A 16,906-nucleotide genomic window follows, 5' to 3' on the forward strand; every position below is an offset into this window, starting at 1 on the left:
TGGGGACAATCTGTTAAGCAGTGGCACTGTTACGACTTACGTTGCTAATGTGTACGTGCACACTGCCACTTGTTTTACAGTAATTGGATTCCATCACCTTTGCATTCAGGGGCAGGCCCGCTCCAGTCTCCATTTACATTATCCGTGGATGTACAGTGAATGGAGGGCTCTCCAATAAGTGAGAAAGGAACCTGTCCCCTCTCTACAGTGTTACACTGGTAAGTGACAGATGTCCCATAGTTGAATTCCTCCATCGTTGTCCCAGTATGTGTCCCGTGCTCTATTTCTGGAGGAGGCTTGCATGGTATCACTGAAGGGGGCAGGAAAAAGGAAAGAAGGGAAGCAAGAGAGAATTTAATTTATGTCATATCCAAAGTCTTATGAGAGAAGAAGAGGCTGAAACGCAATGGACCAAAACCTTAGATTGTTTAAAACCAGTGTAGCGCCATTGACATCAAGGGAGGAGCACTGATTCACCAGCAGAGGACCGAGCCTACTGACTACAATGGAGTTATGCCCATTTACACCAGCTGGTGCTGTGGCCCTATGGGAGACAAGATTTTTAAGACTAGAAAACGGGCAACGTTTCCTAATGTAGTTATGCCGCCAGGATGTGGTGGGAGTGGATGCACAGACTGAAGGGTCATGAAAGCCGAAGAAGGGAGGAGAAATCAAATCAAGGTCTTGCCCATTCAAGCGTATTAAGGATTCTATGGCACTTCCTCCAAAGGGAGGAGTTAGCTATTTTGGTAATTAATCCCGCCTCCTTAAACTCTGCCTGCAGTTTCAGTGGAGTCCAGAATGCTTCACTCCCTGTCCTAAACAGTTACTGCTCTTTACTGTGAAACGCACCTGTCACTTTCCATCCTAGGGATAGCTGCCTATGAGTGACAGGCAAAGTTATCTCTAAATATAAAAATATCTGTAAAGTGCTTAGAGATTGTGCTATAAGCATGTTAATACTATATCTGAAGAGCAAGGGTCTGATTCAGTTTATACCAGCTGGGGATCTGATCCAAGCTCTGTTAACCAAGAATCTGAGCCTTTTGTGCTTCTACCCCACAAAGAAACAGATTCAGAAGCTAACAAGGTTTTCTACAACATGGTGCAAGAGGAAAACAAAACTTAAGCGTTCAATAATTTAGTATGCAGTGAAATGATAAATGAGTTGTATTTCAGAATCCATCCAGCAGGAGAAAGTACGCTTTTCATTGTCTAACCCGGATTACACTTTCCCCATAAAGCTATTAAGAGTCTCTACTCACCTTGACAGTATGGAATATCTTTGTCCCATATAACTTGTGATCCTTCAAGCACACATTTTCTTTCTGCATTTCCAATTAGTCTGTACCTGAATAAAACAGGGGGGAATGGAATTTATACGATACAAACTGAGATTGGATGTCTTGCCTAGTCCATCATTAATAAGGCTTTGATTCTCTTACATCATCATTAATAGGGTTGGTCAACAACTGTTCATCAAAACTATTTTTCAACGGTAAATTGGATTTTCAATTAAATGGTTTTTTTTTTAAAAAGCATCTGTTTTCTGCAGAAATTTTCCATGTTTCATGGAAAAACAGAATGCCCCCAAACTGAAATATTTTAATCCCAAAATGCTGCCACGGTGCCGCTTTGGAGCTGTAGCTTGGATGTCTCATTCTCCTATATAGGTTGGTCTCCCAGGTCAGGATACATCTCCCATGATTCATCATGGCCTTCGCAAGAGGAGGTAGGATCATGGGAATCTGTGACTGGGATGCTTCTGGGCCCAGGACAAACTATTGTCAGGTCCTTAGTCAGGTGTAAGGAAACAGCAGGTATTTTATTTATCTGTCGCCCCCTTCTGGCAGGCCATCATCTGCAGCAGACTTACTCAGCACCAGCAGGTAGGTCACAAATCAAACAGAGTCCTGTGTCATGCCCACATTTCTTCAGGGAAGCCCTGGCAGGCAGCTGTCTCTCAAGCCATTCCTGGCCTTATCCAGGCCTCTCTCAGAGTGAGAGCTGGAGGTCTGCTCTCCTTCCCAGTCTGCCCCCAGCTGAGCTGTGTGCTCTACTTTTAACTCCTCCCTCCAAACCTGACACCTACAGCAGGTGTAGCAGGGTGGGGCTGACTGAACCTACATCAGCTCATTAGCCTTTCCCTGGGGTTTGTATGCCCCATCCCAGAGTCCCTCGCTGGTTAGCCTGACATTGATCCCAGGCAGTCATGGAATGGCTGATATGGGGTGCAATCAGTAAAAGATGGCAGCTTTCATGGTTTCATGGAAAATAAATTTTATGGAACAAACTTGATATTGTTTTTTTCATTAGATTAGAAGTTTGGTTGATGAAGATAACTCATTGATATAATAATATACTTAGACTTCTGTAAGGCACTAGATTTAATACTGCATGCCGTTCTGACTAAAAAACTAGCACTATACAAAAAAAATCAAATAGATTAAAACTGGTTTAACTGATATCGCTCAAAAAAAGAGAGAGTATGGGAGTGGGAATATCCTTAAACTGGTCATTTCTACTGGGGTCCCCCAGGAATCTGTTCTTGGCCCAGTGCTATTCAATATTTGTATCAATTATCTGGAAGAAAGTATAAAACTATTGCTATTGAAGTCTGCAGATGACAGATTGGTGCAATGGTAAATTACGATAAGGCCAGGTTAGTTTTATAGAGTTATCTGGATTGCTTGGTCAACTGGGCTCATCTGAACACCATGCATTTTAATACAGCTAAATACAAAGGTCTAGGTCTAGGAAAAAAGAATGCCGGTCACACAGAATGGGGAGACTGTATCCTGGAAAGCAGTGGTTCTGAAAAGGACTTAGGGGTCATGGTGGATAAACAAGTGAACATGAGCTCCTAGTGAGATGCTGTGGCTAAGAGGGCTAATGCGATACATGGATACGCAAGCAGGGGACAATTCAGTATGAGTCGGGAGATGGTATTACCTTTATATACAGCAGCCATGAGGCTACCACAACAATACTGAATCCAATTCTGGTGTTCACACTTCAAAAGAAGATATTAAATTGGGAAGAGCGCAGAAAAAGGCTACAAGAATGATTTGAGGCCGGGAAAATATGCCTCATTAGGGTGGAGGAAGCTCAATCTATTTAGCTTTTCAAAGAGAAGGTTAAGAGGTGACTTGATCATGGACAGTCTGTAAGTACCTACACAACTAGAAGATTTGATAATAGAGGCCTCTTTAATTTAGCAGAAAAAGGTATAAAAAGATCCAAAGGCTGGAAGCTGAAATGAGATAACAGTTTGTGCCTTGTATGTAGCCTGAATTTTAACAGTGGAGGTAATTAACTATTCGAGCAACATACCTAGGAATGTGGTGAAATCTCCAAATCAAGATTGGAATTCTTTCTAAAAATATGTTCTAGCTCAAATACAAATATGGGTTTGATCATCAGTAGGTGAAATGTTCTGGGCTGTGTTATACAGGAGGTCAGACTAGATAATCATATGGTCCCTTTGGAAATTAATAACCTATAAATCTATCCGCACAAACTGCCCATTACTCACCCCTCTTCACAGACGAAGTTTACTGTTGCACCAAACGTGAGATCTGTTAGAATAACAAGTCTGCCATTTTCTGGCTCTCCAGGGTGACGGCATGATCTTGCTAGATAGAAATAAGACTGGAATTAGTCTTTATTTGCGTGTCTTGACTCAGTAAAATGTAACCATAAAAGAACTAAAGATTCTGTCTCTATCAAAACTCTACTCACTTTTTGCCAGCTCAGAATACAGAGCCGGTCTTAACTTGGAATTTGTATATGTGCTTATTTAAATCAAACTCTGTTCCATTACCATGTGTGCATGTGAATATTTCACCTGTGACAGTTAGAACATCTTCTAGCCTGGAGTAGTCTTCTATTTGAGGTTCAAAATCCATTTTTAGCATTGTGTTTTAAAGCTTCAGAGCAGAAGGAAACCTTTGTAGACATCTTTGGAGTTGCCCATGAAGATCAAGGAGCAGCAGGTTTCAGATACGAACTGGTAATTTAGTGGTGAAAGCCTACATATCACATCAGTGAACTTAACCCCTCCCTCCAGGCATACAGTCCCTCATTATGCTCTATAATCAAAAAGGGCTGATGAAAATAAATTAGTTTAAAAAAAGAAAAGTAAAAAAACAAAATACTCACCCTTGCAAAACTCTCCGGCATCTGACCATCGAGAATATTGCATGCACTGAAGAGTGGATCTTTGTACCTTGCTATAACCTGGGCGACAGTTGTATTCCACTTTGTTACCAGCAGCAAACTTATTCTGATTTCTGAACTCCTCCTTCAGCTCAGCAAAATTAAAACGCGGTGGCACACCACAATCACCTAGTGACAAAACAGAGGTGTCAAAAATATGTAACTAGGAAAATGTGCTATAGTCCAGACCTCATTTACTAAAGTGACCTTTCTTGGAATACTAGAAGGGTCGTAAAAAAAAAATACCTGAGTTCTCCCTCCTAACTGACCCCTGCTACTCCACCTGGTTCTCTCAAAGATTTGGCTTAAAAAACATTTTTGGCATCAAACTAAGCTAAGTTCTCCTTAAAGTCAGGAAAACAATCTTCCTATCTGTAAGGGGAGGATAAGGATGCAAGAATTATTTTCTCTGCAGTTTGTCTGGACAGAACATAATATGTCCTTCCCCATCATCACTGTGATGGTTGCTGCGGCTCCAGCTGTGACACAAAACACTGCAGGCTGGGTCCTAGAAGGTGGATAAGCATCTGGACTAGAGCTGCTAAGGTAGAACCAAAACTAGTACCCTTGTACCCAGTTTATTCTACACTTTGAATCCAGCTGGGAAAGGGTAAGTTATTGGAGGTGACGCAGACCTGGTGCTTGTTACGCTATTGGCACCAGCTGATGGACAAAGAGGAAAGGAATGGCCAAAAGGTGTGTGTCGGGGGAGGGGGGGGGGGAAGTGCTAGAATCAACTCAAAAAGAAACCATTGTTGTCCTGCTTAGATCCTTAAAACGCGAGGAGAACTTTGTGCCCTACTCTTGCCACCAGTCATCCCCCCAGTTATAAGCACCCATGATGAGGGAGGCCTCAAGTGTCCTGCGATCTTGGATGCAACCCTGAGAAATCCTGAACATCAAGCCACCAGCACGGATTGTTCATCATCCCAAAATATGCACATTTATCCAAGCCTCTTACATCTCAAGAACTTGAGGAGGGTCTCCAGTTAACTGTTGCCTCACACCTTGTGCACTCAGTTACACCAGTGCAAAGTGGATGTATTGCACTATAATCCTCATTTGGAAGCACTTTACACCCACTTTGCACTGATGTAAATGAATGCAAAAGGTGTGGAAAAAACATCAAGCCCTAAGGGCATTGGGAAGATTCTCGTCTCTTGTGAGACTTTTGATAAACTTCTAGTGGGATTTTAGACTGTCCAAGGCCCAGAAGTGCAGAGGCAGCAAGAAAAACGATCAGAGGGAAACAACAAAGTTATATGAACCTCCAAAAAGAAGTTCCTCACACTGAGATCTCACTGGATGTTCAGGCTGGTTCTTATTTTACCCAGATGGATTTGCCGGATACTCATGTTTACTCACTGTTTACAGCAACAATGAAGGCAGCAGCAAGTAACAGTGGAATGGCTGCTATGTAAGAACGCTGTTTTCCAGGGTTTAGAGATATCATCTTTCTTTATGTCACGTTCTCTTCTTGCAGACCTAACAAGGAAATTAGCACATCTCTTTCCAGGCCAAAGATCTGTAACAATATGGGGATGGGGGGAGTAAAGTGTTTCATTTACATTTAGGATAAACATAAACTGTAAGCTCCTTGGGGCAGGGACCATCTCTTTGTCCTGTGTTTGTACAGCAGCTAGCTCCTAGGGTCCTGGTCCATGACTGTGGCTCCTAGGAGCTCGATCATACAAGTAATAATAAACATAATACAATACCTAGCTCCTGTATAGTGCTGTTCATCAGTAGATCTCAAAGCATTTTACAATAGAGATCAGTTAGCCACATCCTCAGCAGATGTAGGCTGGGGTCATTCTATCGAAGCCGGTGGAGTCACCTTGATTTACACCTGCTGAGAGTGTAGCCTAGGCTATTAAAAACAGAAGCAAGGTGGGGAAAGTTGAGAGGTGAAGTCAAACATCCCTGCAATAAGAAAACAAGGGTTTTAAATGATCTGGAGAAAGGGGTAAACAGTGATGTGGCAAAGTTTGCAGATGATACTAAACTGCTCAAGATAGTTAAGACCGAAGCAGACTGTGAAGAACTTCAAAAAGATCTCACAAAACTAAGTGATCAGGCAACAAAATGGCAAATGAAATTTAATGTGGATAAATGTAATGTAATGCACATTGGAAAAAATAACCCCAACTATACATACAATACGATGGGGGCTAATTTAGCTACAACTAATCAGGAAAAAGATCTTGGAGTCATCGTGGATAGTTCTCTGAAGACATCCATGCAGTGTGCAGCAGCAGTCAAAAAAGCAAACAGGATGTTAGGAATCATTAAAAAAAGGGATACAGAATAAGATGCAGAATATATTATTGCCCTTATATAAATCCATGGTACGCCCACATCTTGAATACTGCGTACAGATGTGGTCGCCTCATCTCAAAAAAGGTATATTGGCATTAGAAAAGGTTCAGAGAAGGGAAACTAAAATGATTAGGGGTTTGGAACAGGTCCCATATGAGGAGAGATTAAAGAGGCTAGGACTTTTCAGCTTGGAAAAGAGGAGACTGGGGGGGATATGATAGAGGTATATAAAATCATGAGTGGTGTGGAGAAAGTGAATAAGGAAAAGTTATTTACTTGTTCCCATAATATAAGAACTAGGGGCCACCAAATGAAATTAATGGTCAGCAGGTTTAAAACAAATAAAAGGAAGTTCTTCACACAGCACACAGTCAATCTGTGACACTCCTTGCCTGAGGAGGTTGTGAAGGCTAGGACTATAACAGGGTTTAAAAGAGAACTAGATACATTCATGGAGGTTGAGTCCATTAATGGCTATTAGCCAGGATGGGTAAGGAACGGTGCCCCTGGCCTCTGTTTGTCAGAGGGTGGAGATGGCTGGCAGGAGAGAGATCACTTGATCATTACCTGTTAGGTTCACTCCCTCTGGGGCACCTGGCATTGGCCACTGTCGGTAGACAGGATACTGGGCTGGATGGACCTTTCGTCTGACCCAGTACGGCCATTCTTATGACTGCAAGTTTCACATAATTCCTACAGGCTTTAATCAGACACATTTCTTTGCCTTCATTTGAAGTCATGTTTTTTCTTTAAATGAAAAATAAAATCCCAAATGAATAGGAAGTTATTTAATTTTTCGATCTACTGAAACCTGCCTCACATCTCACTTTCCCAGGGCACATTTATAGCACGGTAAACAGAAATGCCTGAATCTTGGCACACTTCAGGGTTCAACAACACACCCTGCGTTAACCTCATAAGTTATGTGATTAACATGGCTCAAGCCAACCTCCAATCCTCAAGTCCTACTATGTCTGATAATGGAGAGCAGAGTGGCTTAAAGGAGACAGCAGTGGCCTAGGACTCAAGAGATTTGGGTTCTATCCTTGACTGTGCCATTAACTGGCTGTCACAGCCACAGGCAAGTAACATCACTGCTCTGTGCCTCAGTTTCCCCATCTGTACCCATTGAGAGAAACAGTCATGAATAGATAAAGAACAAACTGTCAAAGGCATTTGTTTTGGTCAATTGTATTGTGACAGATATTGCAACTGCATGAATTACCTTTGGGGACCAGATAGTGTTCATTTTATGAATGGGTTATGTATCACTCTGGGCCAGGGATTGTTTGCCACTTTGGTGTGGGGGAAGGTTACTACAGCTCCTTCAGAAACCAAAAATAATGTGTGTGGGGGGAGGGTGATGAAGGTGAATCACTCAGGATGAGAACACCTCCCTGGGGAGCTTCATATATACTAGGTCAAACTGGATTTTCCACAGACAAAGAAAGTGATTCCGATATAAAAAGGCTGAGTTTAAACTGACTCCTGTGGCCTCCTTTTGATTCACCAAATGGACAGGAACCTCTGTCCAAGGGGAGACCTCAACCCTTACGAAAGCGTTGGAAGGACTTTAGCTTACTAGGGTCCCATAAGACTGATGGACCTCTGGATCCTTTTACCGTACGTATATGAACTTTTATTTATTTTTGTATGTTTACTCTGTAGTGCTTTTACCCTAAGAATAAATGCATTTGGCTTTGTGGAGGCTGGTTGGTAGTTGGTATAGACTGTAGTAGCCCCTGGGAAAAGGTTAATTACAGGCAATCTCAGCAAGGTGCAGAGGGATAGCAAGCCTAAACTCCTTGCCTGGAGGGAAAGAGATGCAGGTCTCCACCGGAGAGAGGTGATGGCAGGGAGCCTGAAACCTTAAGAGGCAGTTAACTCTGAAACGGCGACACCACAGTCTCTCACCCCTGGATGGGGCTAATGAAGCACTCCAACTAGATGAGGGAGAGCATGAATGCTACCTAAGTCTCATGGGTCTCTTACTGGTGATTAATGGAAAGGCTTATGTTAATTTCTACTCCCCTATTAAACAATTAAATTAGCTAGTTACGTATAACCACTGTACAACACGTAGCTGATATTTGCAGTAACAAAATAAGGTAAAACATACCTGAAAGAAGGATTCAGACTTAAGAATGATTGCAAATTGTTTTATAAGAATGTGACTTCCTGTGTCTGTTTGGAAGATTTATTGTATCTCTTCAGACCCTTTTTGTTCTTTGCATAAAGCGATATGACTCCTCGGTTAACAACTGAGCTTTCCGCATGATAAAAGGTAACAAATTCACCTCCCAAAGCACAAACCTGTCCCCAAAATACATGCCGACTGCTTATCAGTTTGTCAGGCTTTGTTATTGCCAGGACATTGGCACTTTCCAGCCAGGCAGCCAAATTAATGCCAGAGGGACATAAATTGATCTGCACTTTCCAGAGAATTTATATAGTCCTCAAAGTCCATTAGAATACTCTGACAGAAAAAAAATTGCTCTATTCATAAATCTCATGGAACAAACCCTATTAGACATGGACAGGTAAAGCTCCCTCTGGAGTCAGCACAACTGCTGTGCAATATATTCTACCCAGAGGTATGTACAGGTGTGTGAAAAATACGTAGTGTCAATTGGAGTTTTGTACAAGTCAGTAGCGCGTGCCTGAGTCCCATTTGCAAAAGTGCCTTCGGCATTTATGGGCTTGAACCTGCTCCCCTGGAAGTCAATGGCAAAACTCCTATTGATTTTAATGATTCAGGATCAGACCCTAAGTGCCTAAAGTCACTTTTGAAAACGAGCTTTAGCCCCTCGGGAGCCTTTGAAAACAATCTTACCTCATGACTACAAGATGTGCCCCATGTAGACAACTGCAAGAGACTCCTGTTGAAGTTATTAGCTTCCAACTAGTACTTCTTTTGTAAATTCACCTAGTCACTTTCTTCGTCTCCCTCTCCCCGGTTCCCTTAAACCTAATACTTCTTGCTGTTATTCTGCTTTGCTAGCTCCCCCTCTTCTGCGAAGTCTGGCTTTGTTTACTAATATCGGTGCATATTTGCTAGAATCGATTATATTGAGGTTTAATAAATGGTTCTGGATTTCCTGCTTCCCCCCAGCCCATTTTCCCTGGGCTTCCCTCAGAGCAATGTTGCCTTAAGTAGCTGGCTGCAATCACAGTCAACTTACCGGTAGGTTTGTCAGCAGGAGGCAGAGTGCGCTCAGGTCTATTTGGTTACTGAAGGATGAAATGGGATCTCTGACTTTTCCAGTCTAGCAGGTCCTGCACCCAGGGATCACCATGCTAAACAAGAAGCTAGCACAATATGCTTACACATACAGAAGTGCGGAGATATGGTGAAATTGAGATGAGGTTTCAATCTGGGGCAATGGGGGGGAAGGTTGGTGCACCAGCTTATCTATAAATGATTAACTCCTCCTCTAAAATGACAAGGAAGTAAATTATTCAACCTGCAATCAAATGTTAGATAATTCATTTCACCGCAAGCAGATGTCGAAATTGTTTACTTACTGCGCTATTCTGCCAACTCTTTACTGAAAATGACATGACTACAGAGTTCTCTGGAATTTGGTTGAATAGTTCATTGTTCCAAGAGCAAACAAAGACTGGTGGACTCACCAGCTGGTATATAACTACTGTACTATAAAGGGCTATCTGTTTTGCATTTATGAAAGGGAAATTTACGAAAGTGGAAAACCCACAACAGTTTGTGTATATCATGAGTAGACAACTCCTGACCTGATGGTATTTTATGATGGAGGTTTTTCCAATAGTTTCTCCAAGTGTGTCTGAACTCATTCAAAAACGATACAGGCTGGAATTTTCAAAGGCGCTCAAGGGAAATGGGCCCCCAAATCTCACTGAATTTCAGTTGAGCACCTCCCTCCCCTTAGCCCTTCTGAAAATACCAGCCACGCTGCCTATAATGCCAAATGCTGTACTTTGTCTCCTGAATCAACTGTGTGATGCTGTTGCAAAAAAAGGCAAACAACCTTTTGGTGTGTATTAACAGGAGTTTGCTATGTAAGACAGAGGAGGGAATTGTTCCACTCTACTCAGGGCTGCTGGAATCTCACCTGGATTACTGGGTCCTGTTTTGGGGACCACGCTCTAAGAAAGAAGTGAACAAATTGGAAAGACTCCAGAGGAGAGCAACAAAAATGAGAGGTTTAGAAAACATGAACTATGAGGGGAAGATGAAAGAATGGGACATGCTTAGAGTAGAGAAGGACATGCCCGGGGTGTGTGGGGGGGGGGCGGGGGCATGAGATCAGTCTTCAAATATGTAAAAGATTGCTGTAAAGAGGACGATCAATTGTCCACTGAGGATAGGACAAGAAGAAATCGACTTAGTTTACAGCAACAGAAAAATTAGGTTAGATATTAGGAAAAGCAATTATTGGAACAGATTACTAAGTGAGGTTGGGGAATCCCTGTCATGGGAGGTTTTTAAGAATTTATTAGGCACACCCCTGTCAGGGATGATTCAGGTATACTTAATCCTGCCTCAGCACAGGGAGATGGACTAAGTGGCCTCTTAAATGTGCCTTCTAGCCCTCACATTTCTACGATTCTCTGATTCTGGATCAAATCCCGGAGTCCTGACTTGGTTCTTAGTAGATCTGTAAGGTAAATGCTCACTGACGTTCATGGGTGTTTTGACTGAGTAATGTCTCCAGCATATGGCGCTTCTGTGCCTGTTTCTTCCTCCTCAGACTGGTTTCATTTTGGGCATGGTTGAGTTTTTAAATGGGCAGCTCATTTCTTACCCCTTCAATCCTGGCATCTTAAGACAACATAAGAATTGTCAAAACTGAATAACCAATAGCCCTGGATCTTGTCTCCAGCAAGGAAGCAGTTTATTCAGCCAATGCTAGGTTAACCAGAAGACATTAACTCATCCACTGTGCAATGTTACACCACAGGGGCTGAGGATTCACCTTCTTGGTTGTGCTCTTTGCTTCTGCTGGTCCGGAGAACCTGTTAAAATATGCATGTGCAATGGTCTAGTTATTACTTAGTCCTGTCTTGAGTGCAGAGGACTGGACTAGATGACCTATTGAGAAGTGTAGGATTGGAAGGGACCTATCATTTTATGCTGGTGTCTGCTTGTTCCTTTCACTGCTACTCAGGAAAAGGGTTAGAACACCCAACTACCGTCAGCATTTACACTGCCGGGCTTGGACTGACTGCTAGGTCACCTGGTTCCATACTGGAACCATGTCACTGATGAAGAGTTATTACCAGAGGATGGCTGTTGGGGTAGCCTAGCTGAATTGAGTTGTGGGTGTCTTTCTAGTTCACAGTGGACTGGGATCACCACTACACAAACAAAATTCGAACTGGTACTAACTGACTCCCCTTTTCCCTCAGTTTGTCAGTCTCAGCCAAGATGTTAAGGACAGAACAGGCCATGGAGATAGAACAACCCTCCTGCCCCTAGACGTGGTCCTTGCAAAGAAGGGTTGAAACACCTTGGGGCAGTGTTGAAGAAGTTTGCTCTGCAGCTGCCCACACTGGTCCTGTCTTATCTAGCGCCTTTCACTGGCACCAAATTCACATGAAAACTTAAAAAGGAGGCAAACCAAACCAACAAGTGGGGCAAGTCATTTATTTAGGTCTCTTTTGCATACATCGGTTGGTTGCCTTGCCCTCTCTCCAGCTGGAATTTTAGCTTTTCCAAGCGGAGTTTCTCCATTTCCATCATACATTTGGTTTCAATCCAGTTCATCCCACATGACAGGGACTCTGCCATCTTACGCACATCCTCGCAGACAGCAGCATACAGGCTTTGACTTTTCTAAGAGACACACAATAGAAGGCACATCACTAAGCTAGAGAGAACTCATACTTGATTGTGGTTTTAAATGTGATCAAAGTGCCAAAAAGCCCCATCGCAGGGTTTTAACCCATGACCTCTGACTCTAAGAGCATGAGCCTCTATTGCCAAAGATGAAGGACCAGATCTATTATTCCAGAGTACACCAAATCCATGAGCTTCTACATGACATCTACCAATGGGGGTGGGGCGTGGACAAAGAACCACATTGTATTGGTGTAGTACATACTCTCCTTGGCCTGGGAAGCGTCTCCAGAGCATCAGAGGTTTGCAGCAGTTCAAATTCCCGTATGGGCCAGCACATTACAAGTTGCAGCCTATGTGGGGAATTGAACTACTGTGAACCACTGACCCTTACAGTACACAAACACAGCAATGTACATCATCAATGCAATTATGCAAAAGTCCTAATATTCACACAATGCACCAGTGAAAAATAGGGCTTGTACAAGAGCAATTTACCAGGGAGGGTCATACTCGTGCAAGTTTCATCTCATACCAGTGCAGCACATCTCCACAGGAAGTTTCCATTGGTGTAGCTATCTTGATATAGATACTTGAATGCAAACAACCCTATTTGCACTGCATCATATAGTTGATTCAGGGCCTTAGGTCAGGCCAATAATGTGGAATTTTCAACCCAAAGTTAAAAACTTTTCTTTTGTTGTTGTTTTTTCCCCACTTGGGGTGAGGGAGGTGCGGCAGCAGTAGAATTTGCTGTTTATCTCCTCCGCTCTCTTATGTGCTTACTAAGCAGTTGATAACTCCAGCAGCACAGACATTGTTGCCTCTTACCACAGCTGTAGAAATAGTCTGTGTTATTTTCTCCGTTACTAATGCTTCACTTTCTTCATCTTTTTTGTCTGGTGACCAAAGCTGCACATGAGTTCCAAAGTTCTGGAACTCACAGCTGGAAGGACCATGCACTGTGTTGACAGAAATTAAACAATGTTTTACAAACATGAATTAAGTCGTGCAACACCCCTGTGGCAAATATTAATCTGACCCTTTTGCAGAATGAGGGAACTGAAGGGCAGAGAAATGAAGTCACCTGCCCAAGGGCATCCAGCGAGTCTATAGCGGAACTGGGAATAGAAGATTTCAAATCCTGTGACTTAAAATCTACCCTTTATCTTCCACAAAACTATTCTTCCTCCCATCCAACCTACAGACAGAGATACAAAGGAGGCCCAAGTGTATACAGCATTACAGGTACAACTCAGGTGCTGTGGTGGATTGGGTGTCTGGACCGTGCCTCATGTGCAGCTTTGGTCACCTCCTCTCCAGAGACACTGAAGAAAGAGGACCGTGCAAGGGCTATACAACTGAATAATGGCCTACAGCCAAGGTTTCCCAAAGTGACTCTGAACGCCCAAGTTGTGAAACTTTAAAAGGGACCTGGTTTGGTTTGGCTTGGCTTTTATTAAGAGGGAAGGTGCGCAATATTTTTGGAAAATTAGACTCCTCCAAGACATCTCCAGTTGGACCTCTAAAAACACCGGTCACCTTTTAAACTCTTGCCTAATGATTCTGCTTGGGTAATAAGTGTCACGGGATCAGGCCTAGCCCTTCAAAAGGCTAAACATACCTGGATGTGACTCTCAAAACAACAAAGCGGGAGGGAGGGAGGGAGGGATGGTGAGTTACCTTTACAGATGGGTGCAGGTGCATGCCACTCCTGGGAAGACGTACAATAAAGATTTTTTTCTCCAAAAAGACGGTAACCATTGGCACAAGTGTATGACTTGTATTCCCTCATCAGCTCCCCAACTAGACGCAATGCTGTTGTCAACCTTAGGACTAACTCCACAACTTTCAGCTTAAAAAGAAAAACAAAACCCAGCACAACTGTAAAACAATCAGGAAGTTCTCATTCCCCTGTGCGGAGACAGACGAGATGGTTGGCAAAAAAAAAAAAAAAAAAAATCACCCCCTGCAAGAAGGAACATGCCCCTTTACTGTGCAATATTAGCATAGGATCTGTGCTGTATAAAAGTAATTATGCAGTGCTGGTTTCTTTTGCAAGTGGGATTAACTCTAGGCTTTGCAGAAGCAGCCACGTCAAAGGACAGGGTGCCAAGGACTTATTGCTAAGGTTACAATGGCTGCTCACTATAGCATCCATATCTAACACTAGCCCCTGCAGCACTATATGTAACCCAGTTACACTGCAGAGCGATTGGAGATCTCGCTCGTCTACTTAATTAGATTTCTCAACTCGTATACTCGAGCAGATGGAGCACAGATCTCTGAGCGCAGGGGCAACTAGCCACTTGAGGGTTCTTGTGCATATCAAAACGATGAGCTTAGCTCGGGTTATAGTGAGTTGCACTTTTTTTTTTTTTAAGCCTGCCACTGTGGGAGCGGTTCTTTTGTAGTCAGTTAAGTGCTCTTGCAAGGTGGTGGGCTGGGTTAGGGCACAGGCAGCAGCACTACAGGCCTACCAGACCCTCACTCCTTAGGTGCTGCATCCTAACTTAAAAAGACCTACTCCTATAGGCAAGATAGGATCCCACTGGCCTCTTTGCTTAGCTACTTCCTGTACCAAAGCCAGCCAGAACTAATTATGGTGGTTACTATGGTATGGTCACCTGTCCACTGAGAACTAGCCAGAGGCAACCAGATCATTTGACTCTGACCATCTATCACATGGTAACTACTCTAGAACCAGAGCTGGATTTCAACCAGCCACCTAAGAGGAAAAAGCTCCCTATCCCATTACAAAATCCCTGAGCCACATCTACACAATCAATTTTTTTTATACCTCAAAATAAGATCTAGGTCCTGTTTGATTTGGAGATTGGGAAGGTTCAGACTGGGGCTCTTGTTTTTTTCTCACGCCTTTGTTCATCATATCCACTGGGCAGGAACATTTAGCAAACAAGGCAAAAAACAAAATTCGTAATAGGGTTTGAAATGCCAAAAAAGTTAGTAAGTTTGAGCTCCCTGAAAGCTTCTTTACAAAGCCCCTCACTGTCAGTCCCATCGTCTGTGTTACAGTTTTCTTCTGCATTTCTGGTATTACTCTGCAAGTAGATTTAATGGACTTACTGAACAGAATAGGAAGCCAGGTGGCCAGATTGAATAACATTAGCCATATCTTCATCTTTTAATTCCCTTCTTGTCCCAAAGGCTGGATTCCCAGCGTATCACACAGCAGAGGAAAAAGATCCTGTAAGATCTAGAAACAGGAGACAAAACCAGGAGCAAGAACCAGTGAAAGAAGTAGAGTTTAATAAAAGCTTCCTGGAAATGGGGTAAACAACACAGGTTAAGGTATCCTTCTCCCATATCCCCCACTATCCACGGAGAAAATGTTCTTACAAATTGCGGTTCGTGATCAAGGAGATATTTAGGCACAGAAACAAAGCAAATTAGGAGCAAAAGAGCCCAGCAGCAAAGGTTTAAAGAAATCAGGAGTGGAACTGATTTATTTTTTTACCTGAGCCCAGGTTAAAAAAAAAAAAAGCAAGCAGAGAGTCTGGGTTAGTTTTCACTTTGTAGATGCCTTTTTGCATATTGGCTTATTTTGCTGAGCAAGTTTGGGCAAGCTCTGCTTTGCACAATAGAGGCATTGACCTCAGTCAATATTTAATCACTAGTCCTCTACAGGAACCAGGTTCATGTCAAGCACACACCACAGGCCTTCCCCTCAATTTTCAGATAGCACAGACTATAAACAGCTAAAGAATTATTTTGTGCAGCATGTCACCTCTTGGGAGTCTGTCCGACAGACAATAGCCTCCATGCACCTACTGCAGGACCCAGTAGCAGGGAATAAGGTAGGTTCCAAAAACACCTAGACAAAAACATGTCCCGACTTTGGCAGGCACAGAGCATCATGCAGTTTCCTTAATCCACGGCTCTGCATCAGGCATTTATACAGTGGCTGGTGCGGGGGGGTCGGAGGGAAGGGTATGCATCTGAAAAGGTGGTGTTTTTTACCCACGAAAGCCTATGCCCAAATAAATCTGTTAGTCTTTAAGGTGCCACCAGACTCCTCGTTGTCCCATTTCTTACAGCTCAACAGCTTCCCAGCCAGGGAACTAGTGTTGGCTGTTATGATGGACTGTTACTCCAGCCTACAGTTTCAAGACCAGTGCAGGGCTGCCCCCTTGCATTTCTCCAGGAATTTCACAAGTAAGTTGCTGAAGCTGGGCGGCTACCAGACATCAGGGGACTTAACAGAGTTCCCTAAAGAGCCCCTCCCGCTAAAGAGTTATTGTGTAACTGACACCATGAGGCAGGAGGTAAAGAACACCTAGGATCTGTGCTCCCACTATGCAGGGAGGTAGCGACTTCTTGGGGTTACAATGCCAAGTCACTCCTTCTACCAAATAAGTTCGCCTGTGCAATGCTGCTTAACTTTCATAACCCTTCCAAATCAAACACAGCATGATATCCACAAACACGCCCACACAGGTCTTCCCAGTCTATCCCACTGCTAGAACAGCTCACTTGAAAGTTTATTTATTTTTAGTTAATTTTTAAAATGTAAACCACACCTTGATATAA

The 16,906-nt window shown here is 43.0% G+C and overlaps 1 protein-coding gene and 1 long non-coding RNA gene across 14 annotated transcripts in view; both read right to left on the bottom strand.

The window, feature by feature from the left end:
• Positions 1-11,460, bottom strand: part of LOC101943703 (C4b-binding protein alpha chain-like) — a 30,480-nt gene extending 19,020 nt beyond the window's left edge. For 7 of the 12 annotated variants that reach the window (XM_065594569.1, XM_065594565.1, XM_065594564.1 and 4 more), the window contains exons 1-6: positions 9,720-11,460; positions 5,584-5,743; positions 4,162-4,347; positions 3,536-3,635; positions 1,266-1,351; positions 98-310 (exon numbers count right to left, since the gene is read on the bottom strand). In XM_065594569.1, the coding sequence (XP_065450641.1) occupies positions 98-310; positions 1,266-1,351; positions 3,536-3,635; positions 4,162-4,347; positions 5,584-5,671 (673 nt within the window). In that variant the 5' untranslated portion in view covers positions 5,672-5,743; positions 9,720-11,460. Of the gene's footprint in view, positions 1-97; positions 311-1,265; positions 1,352-3,535; positions 3,636-4,161; positions 4,348-5,583; positions 5,744-5,936; positions 6,142-9,719 lie in introns of all 12 variants that reach the window. The other 5 variants (XM_065594570.1, XM_065594558.1, XM_065594559.1 and 2 more) reach the window with 4 other exon arrangements.
• Positions 11,461-12,149: 689 nt separating this feature from the next.
• LOC135983352 (uncharacterized) lies at positions 12,150-15,907 on the bottom strand. Of its 2 annotated transcripts, none has more exons than XR_010600940.1 (4): positions 15,834-15,907; positions 15,443-15,572; positions 14,039-14,210; positions 12,150-12,352 (listed from the first exon to the last, which is right to left on the bottom strand). It is a non-coding gene; the product is annotated as an uncharacterized LOC135983352 (long non-coding RNA). The 2 variants fall into 2 exon arrangements; XR_010600941.1 differs by lacking the exon at positions 15,834-15,907 and adding an exon at positions 15,716-15,827.
• Between the last annotated feature and the right edge of the window lie 999 nt (positions 15,908-16,906).

This window comes from Chrysemys picta, chromosome 4 (assembly GCF_011386835.1).
Source record: "Chrysemys picta bellii isolate R12L10 chromosome 4, ASM1138683v2, whole genome shotgun sequence".
Taxonomy (NCBI): domain Eukaryota; kingdom Metazoa; phylum Chordata; order Testudines; family Emydidae; genus Chrysemys; species Chrysemys picta.